This window comes from Rutidosis leptorrhynchoides, chromosome 10 (genome assembly GCF_046630445.1).
Source record: "Rutidosis leptorrhynchoides isolate AG116_Rl617_1_P2 chromosome 10, CSIRO_AGI_Rlap_v1, whole genome shotgun sequence".
NCBI classification, from domain to species: Eukaryota; Viridiplantae; Streptophyta; class Magnoliopsida; order Asterales; family Asteraceae; genus Rutidosis; species Rutidosis leptorrhynchoides.
Window position 1 is genome coordinate 73,287,517 of NC_092342.1, and position 17,020 is coordinate 73,304,536.

At 32.2% G+C, this 17,020-nt stretch overlaps 2 protein-coding genes across 2 annotated transcripts; one reads left to right on the top strand and one right to left on the bottom strand.

Annotated features, from left to right (window-relative positions):
* Positions 1-2,995: 2,995 nt before the first annotated feature.
* LOC139870372 (uncharacterized) lies at positions 2,996-3,541 on the top strand. Its single transcript, XM_071858182.1, has 2 exons — positions 2,996-3,380; positions 3,483-3,541. Exons 1-2 carry the CDS (start codon positions 2,996-2,998, stop codon positions 3,539-3,541), a joined length of 444 nt encoding a protein of 147 aa, XP_071714283.1.
* Positions 3,542-4,999: 1,458 nt separating this feature from the next.
* LOC139870373 (uncharacterized) lies at positions 5,000-5,803 on the bottom strand. The gene has a single exon (XM_071858183.1). The coding sequence runs from the start codon at positions 5,801-5,803 to the stop codon at positions 5,000-5,002; it is 804 nt and encodes a 267-aa protein (XP_071714284.1).
* Positions 5,804-17,020: the final 11,217 nt, after the last annotated feature.

Genomic DNA, 17,020 nt, shown 5'->3' on the forward strand with positions numbered 1-17,020 from the left:
CCTATTTGTTGCTGATCGAAGATCGAATGATAGATGGCAGTGGGTTTTAGGCAATAGTGGTGTCTTAACTGTCAAAAAACTCACGGATCTATTGGATGCGAAACTGCTAGAGGGTTATAGATCATCTCATGGTACTCTACGTAACTCACTTATTCCAAAGAAAGTTGAGCAATTTGTTTAGCGGGCCTTGAAATTACGACTACCGGTTAGGATAGAACTTGATAAACGAGCGGTGGATCTACATAATACTAGATGCTCACGATGCGATGACAACTTAGAGACGGTTGAACACTCATTACTTCGTTGTAAATTCGCAAAAGATGTGTGGGATCGTATAAATAAGTGGTGGAATCTGAGCACTGGTTCGAGCTATAACATGTCTGATGCATTTATGGGTAATTGTTCTTCTCCACTTTCATCAATTGGGAAATAAATTTGACAAGCATTAGAATGGACGTGCGGTTATTTGCTTTAAAAAAATAGGAACTGTCGAGTGTTTAAACGTATCAGTTGGATAGCTATCGTGGCGCTAAATGTAGTGCAAATTATGTCTTTTGAATGGATTGTTAGGAGGATAAATGGTGTTAAATTGGATAGGCATACTCAATCACTTGCCCCCCCTTTTTTTTTTTTTTTTTTTTTTTTTTTTTTTTTTTTTTTTTACTAAAATAATGATAACATATAACCAAGTCTTGTCATCAATCAATAAAAAAGATGAACAAAATACAATCGATCCAAACGCAAACCAAGGCTTGAATGCAGCAAACGTTCCCTAAAACTAAACAAAGAGCCTAACCTAACTAACCTCGAGCCTTGAGCAAGCGTAACACTAAAACACATGCGAGACACAATGAAAAAACTACAACGAATACAAACTCCAAATCTAACCAAAAACTACAAACATAAATTCGAACCAAAACCGCACCTTCAACCTTCAAACGGTTGAATTTCTTGCCAACCCGATTTTCAAACGCATATGAAAATACCTTTATCGAAGCGTTACCAATCCTAACACACGTCACGGGATTAGAAATCGGGCCTTTCTTTTCAAGACTTTCAGAAAAGCCAAAGTTTCGATCTAATTCAAATAACTCGGGGCCGTCGAAGCGTTACCAATTACTTAGCCCAAGTGTCTACCTTCATTAGTTTGAAATTATGTTTTCAGTGCTTGCTCTACAGCTGTCAATTCATTTATATTTTGCTTACTTCTAGATGCCTTCATGTTTTACTCCTTCTGAAGTTATGTCATGTGATATTTTCGTGTAACTTTATATATATGTATCTTACTGTCCCATGCATTTGAATGTAGATGCACGGGTTCCTGCTCCTTCGTACATTAAATTTTACGTCTCAAATGAATTGTCACATAGTTAAAAAAAACTATTGCATGTTTTTTTTTCCTTTACGGTTTTAACAATTACTCCCTCCGTTCCATATTAATAGTCCACACACGCCAATGGGGCTTTGCCTCATTGGTAACCATGCTTGCATGGTTTCGAGGAGACCCGGGTTCGAGTCTCACCAGGGGTTTTCCCCACCTGCCCGTTTGGATGGTGGCGGTTTCCTCCTGGAACGTGCGATGCGATCTAACCACTAACCGTGCGATGAAAACTAACTTGCCGTTCTAAAAAAAAAAATAAAAAAAATAAAAAAAAAAATAGTCCACACACAAAAAACACACAGTTTAAGGGAATGTCATAAAAGTACTGTACTTTCTATTTACTTTCCAGTTTTACCCTTACATTTTCTTTCTATTTTAATTCTATCCACATACATTAAGGGCATAATAGAACTTAAGCTTCTTATTTTTTTCTTTTCTATTTATGAAAGTGGACTATTAATTTGTGACATCCCAAAATGGAATACTGGACTATTAATATGGGACGGAGAGACTAGAGAGTAATTTTTAACCTATTTATTGTTTTATATGTAAAAGTAAAGAAAATAAAGAATATATATCTTATTATTTACATACTAACTATTAGACAAAAGTTATGAATGGTAATTAGGGGCATTTTCGAGTTTTCACTTTTTTTTTCCTTTAATTTAAATTAAATTTCATTTTACCAACAAAGGCCTCACATTTTTTAAAAAAATTCAAATCGACTCCCCAAACAGGGGGGTAAAGTGTCAAATAATCATTTTCATAAAAAATCTTAAATAAACTTCACCCAAATATTCAACGGGTCATATCTTCTCGCTCGCAACGAGTTAAATTTTTCCGACACCATCGTTAAACTCGAAATAATTTTAGGAACACAATGTCACAAGCTATACGCAAAACAGACGCTTTTTAAAAAATGCTAAATATTTGGGGTACTTTTCATACACGTTGATTTTGCGTTAAATTTTTAAAAGTCGACAATTTCATAGCGAAACGCGGAGATGCACATATATTGTTAATTTAAAAAAAACATTTAAATCTCTCACATGTTATACCTTTTAGTTCGACTCGAGTTGCGCTTCAACGACATCATCGTTAGCCACAAAATAATTTTACTAAACGCAATAAAATACATTAAAAATCGAACCCCGACGCGAAGCGAGGGTTCGATAACTAGTTTTTATCTATTTATGAAACTAGTAAACTATAATTTAAGACAATAAAAAATACTGAACTACTAAAATAAGAGGGAAAAAGTAAAATTATACTTCGTATTACTTTTCAATAAAAAAATATTTAAATTTCAATTAAATACTCCGAAAGAGAAAAGAAAATTATTAAAAAGCAGCCGAATATACATGCGTGATGTTCGAAGTATCCATCCTACCCGCTCTTGTCTTGGGGTCCTACGATGATTTTTATTTTCCAAATATCAAAATAATATTAAATAAAAAATAAATAAATAAAAATCAAAGATTTGTCGACATTATAAAATCCTCCCGTGTTTCATTTGACACTTCACAAACATCCTTTGTCTCCCAACTCTTTCATTTCTAAATACCGAAACTACCCTTACTTTCTCCTCCTCTTTTTAATTATTTTACAAGTAAAATGGACTCCGTGAGTTCTAGAAAACGATCCCGTTCCGACTCGGACGAGTCAGGTATTGACTCACTAGAAGCCAAGCGAATCCTCTTCGATATACTCGATGACTCGGATGGATACACAGTGAGTCAAGACCTTGACTCGTTCATGAAAAGCTTTCAAGACGAGATTTCACCGGCGCCGGAATTTGTAACCGAGTCCGGCGAGTCACGGCCGGAGCTAGGGTTTTTATTGGAAGCGTCGGATGATGAACTTGGTTTACCTCCAACTGAAAAAACGAGAGATTTAGCTGAGTCGGTCGAACTCAGTGAGTTATGGGGGCTAGATAAACAGATAACGAGTTATGACTCGTTTGATTATGAATATGGTTATGGTGATGTGGATATTACGAGTAATAATAATAGTAATTATTATAATAATAATAATAATAGTGGTAGTAATAATAATACTGGTAGTGAATACGTGGCGTTAGATGGATTGTTCGATCATACAGATCTAGGATTTGGTTCGTCCGATTTGTTATGGCGGCCGGAAACTTTGCCGGCTCAGTGACCTATTCAGATGAATATCTTATGCGGAGTAGTTCTTAGAATTAATTTTTAATTTTAATTTTATCAAACAGAAATGGATGTCCTTAAAGTATACGGTTGTTTCTTTTAGATTTTGCTAACTACAACCTCTTATCGTGCATATTATTCTCAGATTTTATCGTGCATTTAATTTTAATATCTATGTACAATATAATTATGTTTAACGACAGTCGTATAAATTATCGTTAGCAAACACTATCGTTAACAATATCCTTGGCTTTTTATATATGCACATTGATAGAGATGACGATAGATTGTGTGATGCCATATTCACATACATGAATACACAAGTATTTAGTTTTTATTCATTCATATTGGTAATTTATTTATTTATCTATATACTAGTATTATGCAACCCGACTTTGGTCGTCGGATGCCTAATGACCAATCAAAACGACAACATAAAAAAAACAAATTTGATCCCTACACTTTAACCAACTTATAATTTTAACCCTCAAACTAAGGGTACAAAATGTAAATTTATTTATTTAATCAAAATTTTTAAATAAACTCCATCCTAACTTACGGGCCATATGTTCTCGCTCGTCACGCGTTAAATTTTTTCGACATCAACGTTCAACTCGAAATAATTTTTCGAACAAAACGCAACTAGCTATACGCGAAACAAACATCTTTCAAAAACGTTAAATATTTTGGGCTACCTTTTATACAACAATAACAACAACAAAACCCAATACCACATGAGTGGTGTATGGGGGAGGTGAGATGTAGACAATCCTTTCTCTATCCGAGAAATAAAGACAAGTCATTTCTCCACCCAGAGTGAAACACTCTCAAGAGTAGAGAAAGTCATACCTCTCTTTATTCGACGGATAAAGAGATTGCTTCTGAGAGGACCTCCGGCCTTTAAGTAGAAAAAAGTTTTTTTTAAAAAAAAAAAAAAAAAAAAAAAACTTAAACTACATCATACACGTATAATAAACAACTTAAACTACCTACATCATATCGATGGTTCCGTTTTCTCTTTTTACGCAATTTTCCTAGCGTCAAAAACGTGCAGACCATTACGTATATTAGGTACTAATCATGTGTAAGTGACAAGGATGGATTCCCACTTAACTCACGACATTTTAGTATCATTACCCAACCCGCAATATTTTTTTTTTTTTTTTTTTTGAAAAGCAAAATTAATTATTATTAATAAAGGAGTTACAGGGCCCTAAATATATCTATACAATATTGAAACGGAAATACAATTATAGGAGGCTATTATATTACAAGTAAACCAAACGAACACCATAAAAACTAAAGAGGGAATAAGAACTTGAAGAAACAAGCTGGAATAGAGAGAATAACAGTGACGATCTAGCGCCAACAAAGTTACACAAACTATCCCGATTAATCAAACCCTCAATAGAAGAAATGGAATTCGTGGCTGCATATGGTAGTAGTCAGAAGATTATCCAATCCCAACACGGTGTGTGGTATCCGCGACAAAGAAGGAGGGGTTGATGAGCCATTGGTGCCACTCGATTGTTTTCTTTTTGTAAGATCTTTTGGAAATCCAGCTAAAACTTTGTGTTTGTATTTCAGATAAGATCGAGGCCGGGGACCACGTTTTTTTGGAAAAAACTTTCAAATTCCTATGTTTCCAGATTATGTAGCATGTAATCCATTTGGTTGCTTGCCAAATTGAGGATCCGGGGATGTTGTGAGCGAATGGCTGATTGTTGATGATGGCTTCGTTAAGATTGGATATTAGAGAAACATCTTGGGCCCACCAATCAAGAACAAGTTTCCATAAGAGTGCCGAATTGGGGCACAAACACAGGATATGTTCGGTGATTTCAACTTCCAATTCGCACAAAGGGCATAAAGTGGAATCGAGATCAATACCCCTTTTGTCTATTTCAAATCTGACCGGGATCTTGTTTTGTATGGCTCTCCATATAAAGATATATACTTTTTGCGGTAGGAGTTTGTTACGGGGCGTTGACAAGCTTAACGCGTTATTACCAAACCGAAGGGAGTTGATCAGAGATGCCAAGGACTTGGTAGTGAATATCCCTGTGGAGTCTAAATTGTATTTCCAGGAATCTTGTTTATCGGATAACGAAACAGAAGATACTATGCTATTTAATTCTGTGATTTCGTTTGTGGCCCGACTAGTTGGGTCCCTTGTCCAGCTCCAGTTACCGTAAGAAAGTCCATTGCGGTGTGTAATTCTTTCAGCGATCGAGGCATCTTTGTTTGTTTCAAGCATGTATAATCTGTGGAAAAGTGTGCTAAATCGTTCAGAGCCGAACCAAATGTCATTCCAAAATTTGATAGAAACACCATTCCCGAGACATTTTGTGATGGAGGAAGAGAATGAGGCGCCCGTGCTATCCGCTATTTTTCCAGCTTTAATGATTTCTTTTCAAACCGTGCGACCTGAAATATTCCTGCAAGAAACGTTAGATTCCAACCCCCCCCCCCCCCCCCCCCAATAAATACTAGTAATAATTTTAACCCAAAGTGCGTTTTTCTCGTTTTTGAAGCGCCACCACCATTTACATAGTAGTGAGATGTTTTTGCTGAAGAGTGAACCCACATTTAACCCTCCTTTATCATAAGGTAGTAAAATTTGATCCCATTTTATCCAATTAATTTTATTTTCTGTTGAAGACCCACCCCAGAAAAATTTGCGTCTTTTAGATTCAAGGAGTTTAAGGATGGAAGAAGGTGCATGGAAGAGGGAGAAATAATATAGTGGTATGCTACTTAGAATAGATTTAATGAGGGTAAGTCGTCCTCCGAACGAGATTGCTTTGGCCGCCCAGTCGAAAAGTCGTTTATCAAACTTTTCCACAATTGGTTGCCAAGAGGAAGGGTGGGATGAAGGCACACCAATGGGAAGACGAAGGTATGTGAAGGGGAAAGTACCGGAGGAACAATTAATATAATTGGCCATTTCTTCTATTTCTTGGGGAGGAATTCCGATACCATAGAGTTTGCTTTTTTGAAAATTGACTTTGAGTCCAGAAATTTTCTCAAAGCATTTGAGGAGTTTGGAAATGTGTTTGGCATTTCTTTTACTCCATTCCCCGAAAAAGATTGTGTCATCGGCGTATTGAAGGTGGGTGACGCAAATGTTGTCATTGCCAACATTGATTCCACGAAGATGACCACTAGATAAGGCCCGTTTAGTGAGTATGTTAAGGCCTTCAGCAACAATAATGAACAGGAAAGGCGAGATTGGGTCCCCTTGGCGAATACCTCTTTCGGGGAAGAATTCGACCGTAGGAGAACCATTGATTAAAATGGAGATAGATGAGGAGGAAAGACATGCACGAATGAAACTGATCCATTTAGGACCAAATCCCATGTAATGCATGGTGTTAAATAGGAAATCCCATTCGATGCAGTCAAAAGCTTTTTTGAAATCGACTTTGAAGATCAAACCTTTGCGTTTTTTTACGTTTAAGTTCATTTATAATTTCGTTTGCAATTAACACGCTATCTAAGATGTTACGGCCTTTGAGGAAAGCGGTTTGCTCCGTCCCAATGACCTTGTGGATGACTTTGGCGAGGCGGTTGGACAGGATTTTGGTTAGAATTTTATAATAACTCCCTATTAGGCAAATAGGGCGATATTCATTTAGGCCGATTGGGTTAGATTTTTTGGGTATTAAGGTGAAGAAGGATGCATTACAACCTTTGGAAATTTCGGAATTGGACCAGAACCAATGTAGTGCTGTGATAAGGTCGTGTTTTATAAGATCCCAATATTTTTTGAAGAATTTCATGTTGAAACCGTCGGGACCAGGTGCTTTCGAGCAATCGCAGTCGTGAATAGCATCCCTGATTTCGTTTTCAAGGAATTCGGATTCTAAAAAGAGGTTGTCTTGCGAGGAGATATAATCTAGGTGAGGTGCATTATCAAGAGGACAGTGGTTGTTAAGATTACTAGATTTAAAGAGATTTTTGTAATGAAGATAGGTTTCGTTTTTAATGATGTTTGGATCTTCAATCCAAGTTCCGTTAATCGATAAACCATGAAGATTGTTTTTGCTGTTGCGTTTTTTAATAAAGTTATGAAAATATTTCGAGTTTTCCTGTAGTAACCCGAACTAATCCTCCCGGACGGAGTCTTCAACAGTTGGTCCCATTGCGATGATCGACTCCAAATAGGGTCCTTAATATGAGCTATTGCACAGCGGAAGACTTATTTTGTACCTGAGAATAACATGCTTTAAAATGTCAACATAAAGTTGGTGAGATATATAGGTTTGATGCTAGCAGCGTTATAACTATGGACCACAAGATTTCATGTTTATACATAATACACTCGCAAGTGTATGGAAAAGTCGTTGAGCACTTGGTAACCATACTTAACATTTAAATCACAGCAGCATATTCTTAAATAAACCCTACACCGTACCAAGTGTAGTAACGAAACGAAGTACTGTGCAACCGTTAAAAACTGGTCGTCCAGCCCGGTTGGGGTTGTCAGGCCCGATAGATCTATCAACAGGATTCGCGTTTACGCTCCTCACGTAAATATTAGCTACCAAGTATAAAGAGATATGCCATGGTACAACTCAACGTAAAATTTATATTTTTGATCACTTGTGTCCATAACGTAAATCATTTATAAAAACAGCGCATGTATTCTCAGCCCAAAAATATTTAGAGATAAAAGGGACTATATACTCACCATACTGTATTTTGTAGTAAAAATACATATAACATCATTGAACAAGTGTAAGGTTGGCCTCGGATTCACGAACCTATATCATTCATATATATATATATATATATTAAGACATATAATAGGGCTATCACATGATATTATATTATTTATATTTTTGTAGTTATATAAAATTTATACTAAATTCCATTTAAATCATATACTTATATTATATCTTAATCTTTTATTTGCAAAGTATCAGTTATGATAATACTAAAATAAGTATAAAAAAATAATTTTAATAGTACTAGCAAAAATAATGATAGTATTAATAGCTTTAACAAAATGATAGATTAAAAGTAATAATACTTTTAATATTATTAGTAGTTTTTAATAAAAAGATAAGTTTAATATTAAAACTGATAAATTGATAGTAATAGTTAATAATAACAAAATTAATAATAAGTATATTTACTAAGATTTTAATAGTTATAATAACGATATTCTTAATCATAATCAAAATAATAATAATGATACCTACTACTTAATAATAATAATAATAATAATAATAATAATAATAATAATAATAATAATAATAATAATAATAATAATAATAATAATAATAATAATAATAATAATAATAATAATAATAATAATAATATTGGAATAGAAAACTACCTCAAAAATTCGTCCAAAAAGAATTATGGTGATCCTGCCAGGGTTCGAACCCGAGACCTCCCGTTAACACTCCACACCCCTTAACCATCACGCTAGCTCAGTCTTTTATGTTTTATAATCGACCCTTATTGTTTTAAACCCAGTTTCCTGTTTATCTTAATCATCTTCTTCTTTATAAATTTTCAGTCGACCAGTAACTCACAAATCCTAACATAACTATAATTTGTTTGTCTTAAACCTTATAACGAAGCAGAATACTCAGTTTGATTTATATATTTTATTAGAATTGCTAAAAAAATAAACAGGGGCGAAGAACACGTTCTTAAAACCCAAACATCAAATCCAATTTCTAAGATGTTTTAGACCATGATTTCTACACGAAAAAGTTTTCTAATCATATATAGAAACTATTGGATTCCTTAATTTAACTTAAACCATATCAGCAAATTCGAATTTTAGGTTGAACATATTAGTTGATTTTTTTAAAAATAAACTTTGATTTCAAAATTCGAATTCAATTCAACGATTTGAATTTTGAAACTTTACAGTTAGATTGACCAGAAGTTTTCTAACAATTTGGCATTAATAGATTTTGGAAATTCATTCGGTTTCAAGTTCACGATTTAAAGGGTTCTGAACAGAGGTATCGCTAATGAAAAAAAAATCGCTTTTTTATTCATTCACAATAGCACGTTTAATATATATAGAAGAATTTGCTGTTTAAAAATCACGATTTGAGAAGGACTTGTAATAACCCGATAAATAAAAAAAAAATCATGTACAGATAAAAATAAATAAAAGAACAGTTGATGTCGATTGCTAGTAAAAAAATTTGGGCATATCTGTTTGATTTCGAATTTTTACAAGATTTTTAGACAAAAGTAGATTCTTAGATTGTAATTTAGATTTGATTAGGATCCTAGGTGTATAATATATGTACTTATCTCTTAATTATATATTTATATATCAGTATTTAAATATATTATGTATATGTATTTATATATATATTTATTTATATATTTGATTATATATAATTCATAAACTTTAATATTTATAATGTTATTAATAATAAATACTAATACTAATAAAATTTATTAATAATTATTTCGAAATTAAAAATGATACAAATGATAATTTTAATAATATTAATAATAATAATAATAATAATTATATTAATAATTATTATAAATAGTGGTAATAATAAGAATCATAAAATTGATAATTTTAATAAGTTAACTAATAACAATCATAATAAAACGATAGCAATAATATGTTTATTAATACTAATAATACTACTGATCATAATATTATTGATGAAAATAATATTAATAATTTTTATAATATAATAACTTATATCGAGTTCTATATATATATCTATATATCTGTATAGTGAATGTATAGAGAATCATAATTATATTAATTATACAATTTGATATCTAATTTTAATGAAACAATTAATTATAATAACAGCAAAATTAATAATGATAATAATATTGATATTAATAATAATACTTGTACATAACGAATTTCATATATATACTTTATATACAAATATTGATATAATAATAATATTAATATTACAAATATATCACTATCAATTATATTACTTATTGAATCATTAATATTTATAATTTACAGTATATATAATATTACCTATGTATAAAATTATTTATACATATATATATTTACAGATTTACTTACACACAATTGTTCGTGAATCTTCAGGCATGGTCAAAGGGTAACTGATTAACTGAATATAGATTTCAAACTTCCTAGACTCAAAATTACAGGTTTTTGCTTATCGTGTCGGAAACATATAGAGTTTAAGGTTTAATTTGGTCGGAAATTTCCGGGTCGTTACAGTACCCACCCGTTTAAGAAATTTCGTCCCCGAAATTTGGTAGAGGTTGTCATAAATAACAATAGGAATGTTTTCATGACAAATATGAGGTAATAACGTAATTTTATCATTATGGATAGATATAGATAAAACATTTCGATCATGTGAAGCGTACGAGCGAAGCTATCACAAAAGAGAGTGAAATGAGTAATATGATATCGTTTTAACTGATGACGTGGTTATGATTGATTTTCCAAAATTTAAGGGATTTAAAGAAAATCTTATGTAATAAGATTTGGTTCTTCGACGATTTAGGAAAAAGGATCTCCTTTGATTTAATGCGGTAATCTGTTTCGATTTCTTTGTCGGATAATTCACTATAAATCCACCTCCTTCGTTTCCTTATTTCCATATTCTACATCTTCTACTCTTTATCCTTAATTCCTACTTTAAAGCATTCGCTAATATGCTCCATCCCGTTCTGATTCTTGTTATACTTCTAACTTTCATATCTTTCATTCTTCTCTTTCATCTATCGCCAGAAGAATCTATTCTCTTTTATCCTTTCCTTGGAATTATAATGTTCTTAATACTCCCGTGTCTTTACGTTGCAATACGTATTGATATACACGGTTTGTAGATCCTGGGTGGTTGTTGAGTTTGATATCTTCCCTTATACTTTGATGCTCCTGCTTCTGTTTTCCATAATCATTGTCAACCATTGTTAATACTCTCTCCTATTTGTTGTGATCTATACCCCAATTTTTATTTTGGAGACTTTGTCTCTTCGTTTCTTCTTCCCGTCCTTGAGTCAAGCGATCAATGGTCCGGAATTCGTAGGTATGAAATTTGGAATGAATATAGCTAATGTTCATAGAAAGAAATGGTAATGGAATGGTTTCGAATTGTCAAATTACCAGGATATTCTGGAAAGATAGAACTATCAAAGTGATATGTTCCTAATGTGTTTGGAGATTGGATAGAATGTAAGAGTCGTGTAACATGGCACATGATGACGGTACTGTGAATCATCACATTCCATTAGAAACTTAACATGACTTACTGTAATATAATGAAGTTGATCAAGTTTCATTATATTATACTAATTCATGCATCAGTTCCCAACACTGCTTCAGAACATTCCTATTTCAAACTCGAAGGTTTTAGAACTTAGAAATTAACACAGTTTCTTTTATATTGTAACGCAAATATTACGGAGTGATAAATGATTTCAAATAAGGATAGTTGTGAAAATATCTCCAGAAATATGGAGAATATGTATAACGGAAGATAGGAAGATATCTTATAATATCTAAGATAAGATGATGATGAAGAATATCATCGGAAAAAGTTTAGAATAAGGAGTAGGGTTCGTACTGACGGTTTCAACAGACACTGAATCATTTGGATTATTTGAAAGCAGATTCAGTCCTTGTATTTGTTCTTTGTTTCCTTCACGGTTAGCTCAATCCATTTTTCAGTACCAAATTTTCTATCGAGCGTTCCCAACACTCCCTTCTTTATCATCAACTTTTAGCCATTTAGGCCATCTACAATTTTACTGTTTCCTCTGCATTTAATGCAGCCATATCTGAATCGTTGATTATCAATCCGTGGTGTTTTCGGGCGAATTGTGTTTTTAGATGATTAAACGCTTATGGTAGTATGGGGGAATATAAAAGGTTCCCCGGTAACGATGGTGAAAGGACAACGTATATATATCGAGGTTATAATAAGACTAGTCTCACTGAAAAGTTGAAGCTATCTTGCTGGAGCTGTAACAAAATTTAGTTACTTTGAAAAGGAATTGCAAGGTTGTTTTTGCTAATGAATGATAGGGAATTCGACGCGGATACGTTTTAACTATAACTTCGGTTTCGAAAATTTTTCAGGTGCATAACTGTATGCATAAATCTTTCTTCCGTAGACGAGGTGCGGCTGGTTCAACTTCTCAATCGGGTGTTTTTAAGAATCATGATAGGTTTGAACGCGGATTGTAATCGTCAAGATACGAATGAGGTTTAAGATGAAATCAAGTGGCAAACTTAAAGATTAGTTTAGTTTCATATGTTATAATCAATATTTTAATTCATTTTACTTGTCCAAAGTTAGCAGTCTAATAGTCCGATTGTCCAATGGTCCAATAATTTCATAAATTAAATACATAATATTCAAATTAATTAATACGTATCGTTACCCGTGTACCGGTCTCAGTATCGATCACAACTCAAAGTATATATATATTTTGGAATCAACTCCGACCCTGTATAGCCAACTCCCACCTTCACATATAGAGTGTCTATGGTTGTTCCGAAATATATATATAGATGGGTCAATATGATAAGTCGAAACCTTGTATACGTGTCCCGTTTATTTAAAGTGCGTAAAATAAATAAATATATATCATGACCCATTATACAACGTGTTGTCTCAGAATTAATCCGACGTATTGTTGTACATGTGTCCCGACGGTATGTAAAGTGCGGAAATTAAATAACAATAAATAAAATTGCGAGAATGTAAATTGCGATAAATTAAATGTTAATCAGTTAGCTGGGAACAGTTAGCTAGGAACAGTTAGCATGAAATCTTAACAATATTTCAATTAGTTAATCCGTTTGTTTCTAACAAGTTTTATTATATCCAATGTTTTCTTCGTTATGCCACTTGTTGGATTCTGGTAGGTAAAAATCCAAATATGAAATTTGAATGGAAATGGTTATTCTGTGGTAAACAGATATGTGTATCGGTGGTTGTAAATAGGATAGTAAATGATCGTTGAATCAGATTCGAAAAATGTATAGTGTAACTTATTAATGTGAATTCTAAATATTCTTCGGGTACTACCCACCCGTTAAAATATTATCATCATTAACAGTTTGTACAAAAGAATTTTTAATTACAATCTTTATGAAAATATACTTGCATATATATTTTCATCGGATGTAATTATGGATTTAATGAGTCAAAAACTCATTTGATTTATCGTTAATACTAGATTACATAATCTCTAAAACTTTAGAAATTACATAATCACCATGTCGAACGAGGAAAAATGAAGTAGAATGATACGTAAAGCGAAGATAATCGATGTAGATCGATGTGTAGAACGAAGTTCATACTCGAAGTTCAGATGGTGATATTGAGACGTGTAATGTTGATATTCGAGGTACAGATTGTGATGTTGAGAGTTATGGCGCGGTTATGGTTTAGGGATGATAAGGGTACTGTCGACGTTGATGATGGTGGTACAGATTATGCTGCTGGTGTTTGTAACCTTCGTACCATATTCTCTAAAGCCGTCACACAAGCGCGTAGTTCGTTAACTTTTTCTAGTACACCGGGATGATTGGCGGTTGGAGCGAGCGAATGAACAAGATTCGAAATATGAAAAGTATATAATCATGACGAAATATTCTGGAAATGAAAGAAAAATTGGTTTCTCGAACAGGTTCGCCGATAAGTGCTTTAGGTTCTCGTCGAGAGGGCAATTTGATGGATGGAAGGGATCTTCGATGTGAAATGATTTTCGGATATCGGATGATATTCTAGCTATATAGAATATCTATATATATAATACTAAAGATTTCGTAGACTACAGAGGAACCTACGGCATATGTCAGGCAAGTCTACAGATGCGCTAAGATATGAATTTTGTCTATACACTATCGATGCACTAAATGCAGTAAGACGTGTCTAGACTTAAGAATAATAAGCAGGCAATTTTCTAAGGATGATAAGCAGATGATCTCCGACTAGAAACGATAAGCAAAACTTTTTGACAGGTAGATACGGTCAAAGTCCAGACTCACTAATGTATCCTATCAACTACCAGTTAGACACACTAATGCAAGGCCTGGTTCGCTAAGACCAACGCTCTGATACCAACTGTAGTAACCCGAACTAATCCTCCCGGACGGAGTCTTCAACAGTTGGTCCCATTGCGATGATCGACTCCAAATAGGGTCCTTAATATGAGCTATTGCACAGCGGAAGACTTATTTCGTACCTGAGAATAACATGCTTTAAAATGTCAACATAAAGTTGGTGAGATATATAGGTTTGATGCTAGCAGCGTTATAACTATGGACCACAAGATTTCATGTTTATACATAATACACTCGCAAGTGTATGGAAAAGTCGTTGAGCACTTGGTAACCATACTTAACATTTAAATCACAGCAGCATATTCTTAAATAAACCCTACACCGTACCAAGTGTAGTAACGAAACGAAGTACTGTGCAACCGTTAAAACTGGTCGTCCAGCCCGGTTGGGGTTGTCAGGCCCGATAGATCTATCAACAGGATTCGCGTTTACGCTCCTCACGTAAATATTAGCTACCAAGTATAAAGAGATATGCCATGGTACAACTCAACGTAAAATTTATATTTTTGATCACTTGTGTCCATAACGTAAATCATTTATAAAAACAGCGCATGTATTCTCAGCCCAAAAATATTTAGAGATAAAAGGGACTATATACTCACCATACTGTATTTTGTAGTAAAAATACATATAACATCATTGAACAAGTGTAAGGTTGGCCTCGGATTCACGAACCTATATCATTCATATATATATATATATATATATATATATATATATATATATATATATATATATATATATATATATATATATATATATATATATATATATATATTAAGACATATAATAGGGCTATCACATGATATTATATTATTTATATTTTTGTAGTTATATAAAATTTATACTAAATTCCATTTAAATCATATACTTATATTATATCTTAATCTTTTATTTGCAAAGTATCAGTTATGATAATACTAAAATAAGTATAAAAAAAATAATTTTAATAGTACTAGCAAAAATAATGATAGTATTAATAGCTTTAACAAAATGATAGATTAAAAGTAATAATACTTTTAATATTATTAGTAGTTTTTAATAAAAAGATAAGTTTAATATTAAAACTGATAAATTGATAGTAATAGTTAATAATAACAAAATTAATAATAAGTATATTTACTAAGATTTTAATAGTTATAATAACGATATTCTTAATCATAATCAAAATAATAATAATGATACCTACTACTTAATAATAATAATAATAATAATAATAATAATAATAATAATAATAATAATAATAATAATAATAATAATAATAATAATATTGGAATAGAAAACTACCTCAAAAATTCGTCCAAAAAGAATTATGGTGATCCTGCCAGGGTTCGAACCCGAGACCTCCCGTTAACACTCCACACCCCTTAACCATCACGCTAGCTCAGTCTTTTATGTTTTATAATCGACCCTTATTGTTTTAAACCCAGTTTCCTGTTTATCTTAATCATCTTCTTCTTTATAAATTTTCAGTCGACCAGTAACTCACAAATCCTAACATAACTATAATTTGTTTGTCTTAAACCTTATAACGAAGCAGAATACTCAGTTTGATTTATATATTTTATTAGAATTGCTAAAAAAATAAACAGGGGCGAAGAACACGTTCTTAAAACCCAAACATCAAATCCAATTTCTAAGATGTTTTAGACCATGATTTCTACACGAAAAAGTTTTCTAATCATATATAGAAACTATTGGATTCCTTAATTTAACTTAAACCATATCAGCAAATTCGAATTTTAGGTTGAACATATTAGTTGATTTTTTTAAAAATAAACTTTGATTTCAAAATTCGAATTCAATTCAACGATTTGAATTTTGAAACTTTACAGTTAGATTGACCAGAAGTTTTCTAACAATTTGGCATTAATAGATTTTGGAAATTCATTCGGTTTCAAGTTCACGATTTAAAGGGTTCTGAACAGAGGTATCGCTAATGAAAAAAAAAATCGCTTTTTTATTCATTCACAATAGCACGTTTAATATATATAGAAGAATTTGCTGTTTAAAAATCACGATTTGAGAAGGACTTGTAATAACCCGACAAATAAAAAAAAAAATCATGTACAGATAAAAATAAATAAAAGAACAGTTGATGTCGATTGCTAGTAAAAAAAATTTGGGCAATCTGTTTGATTTCGAATTTTTACAAGATTTTTAGACAAAAGTAGATTCTTAGATTGTAATTTAGATTTGATTAGGATCCTAGGTGTATAATATATGTACTTATCTCTTAATTATATATTTATATATCAGTATTTAAATATATTATGTATATGTATTTATATATATATATTTATTTATATATTTGATTATATATAATTCATAAACTTTAATATTTATAATGTTATTAATAATAAATACTAATACTAATAAAATTTATTAATAATTATTTCGAAA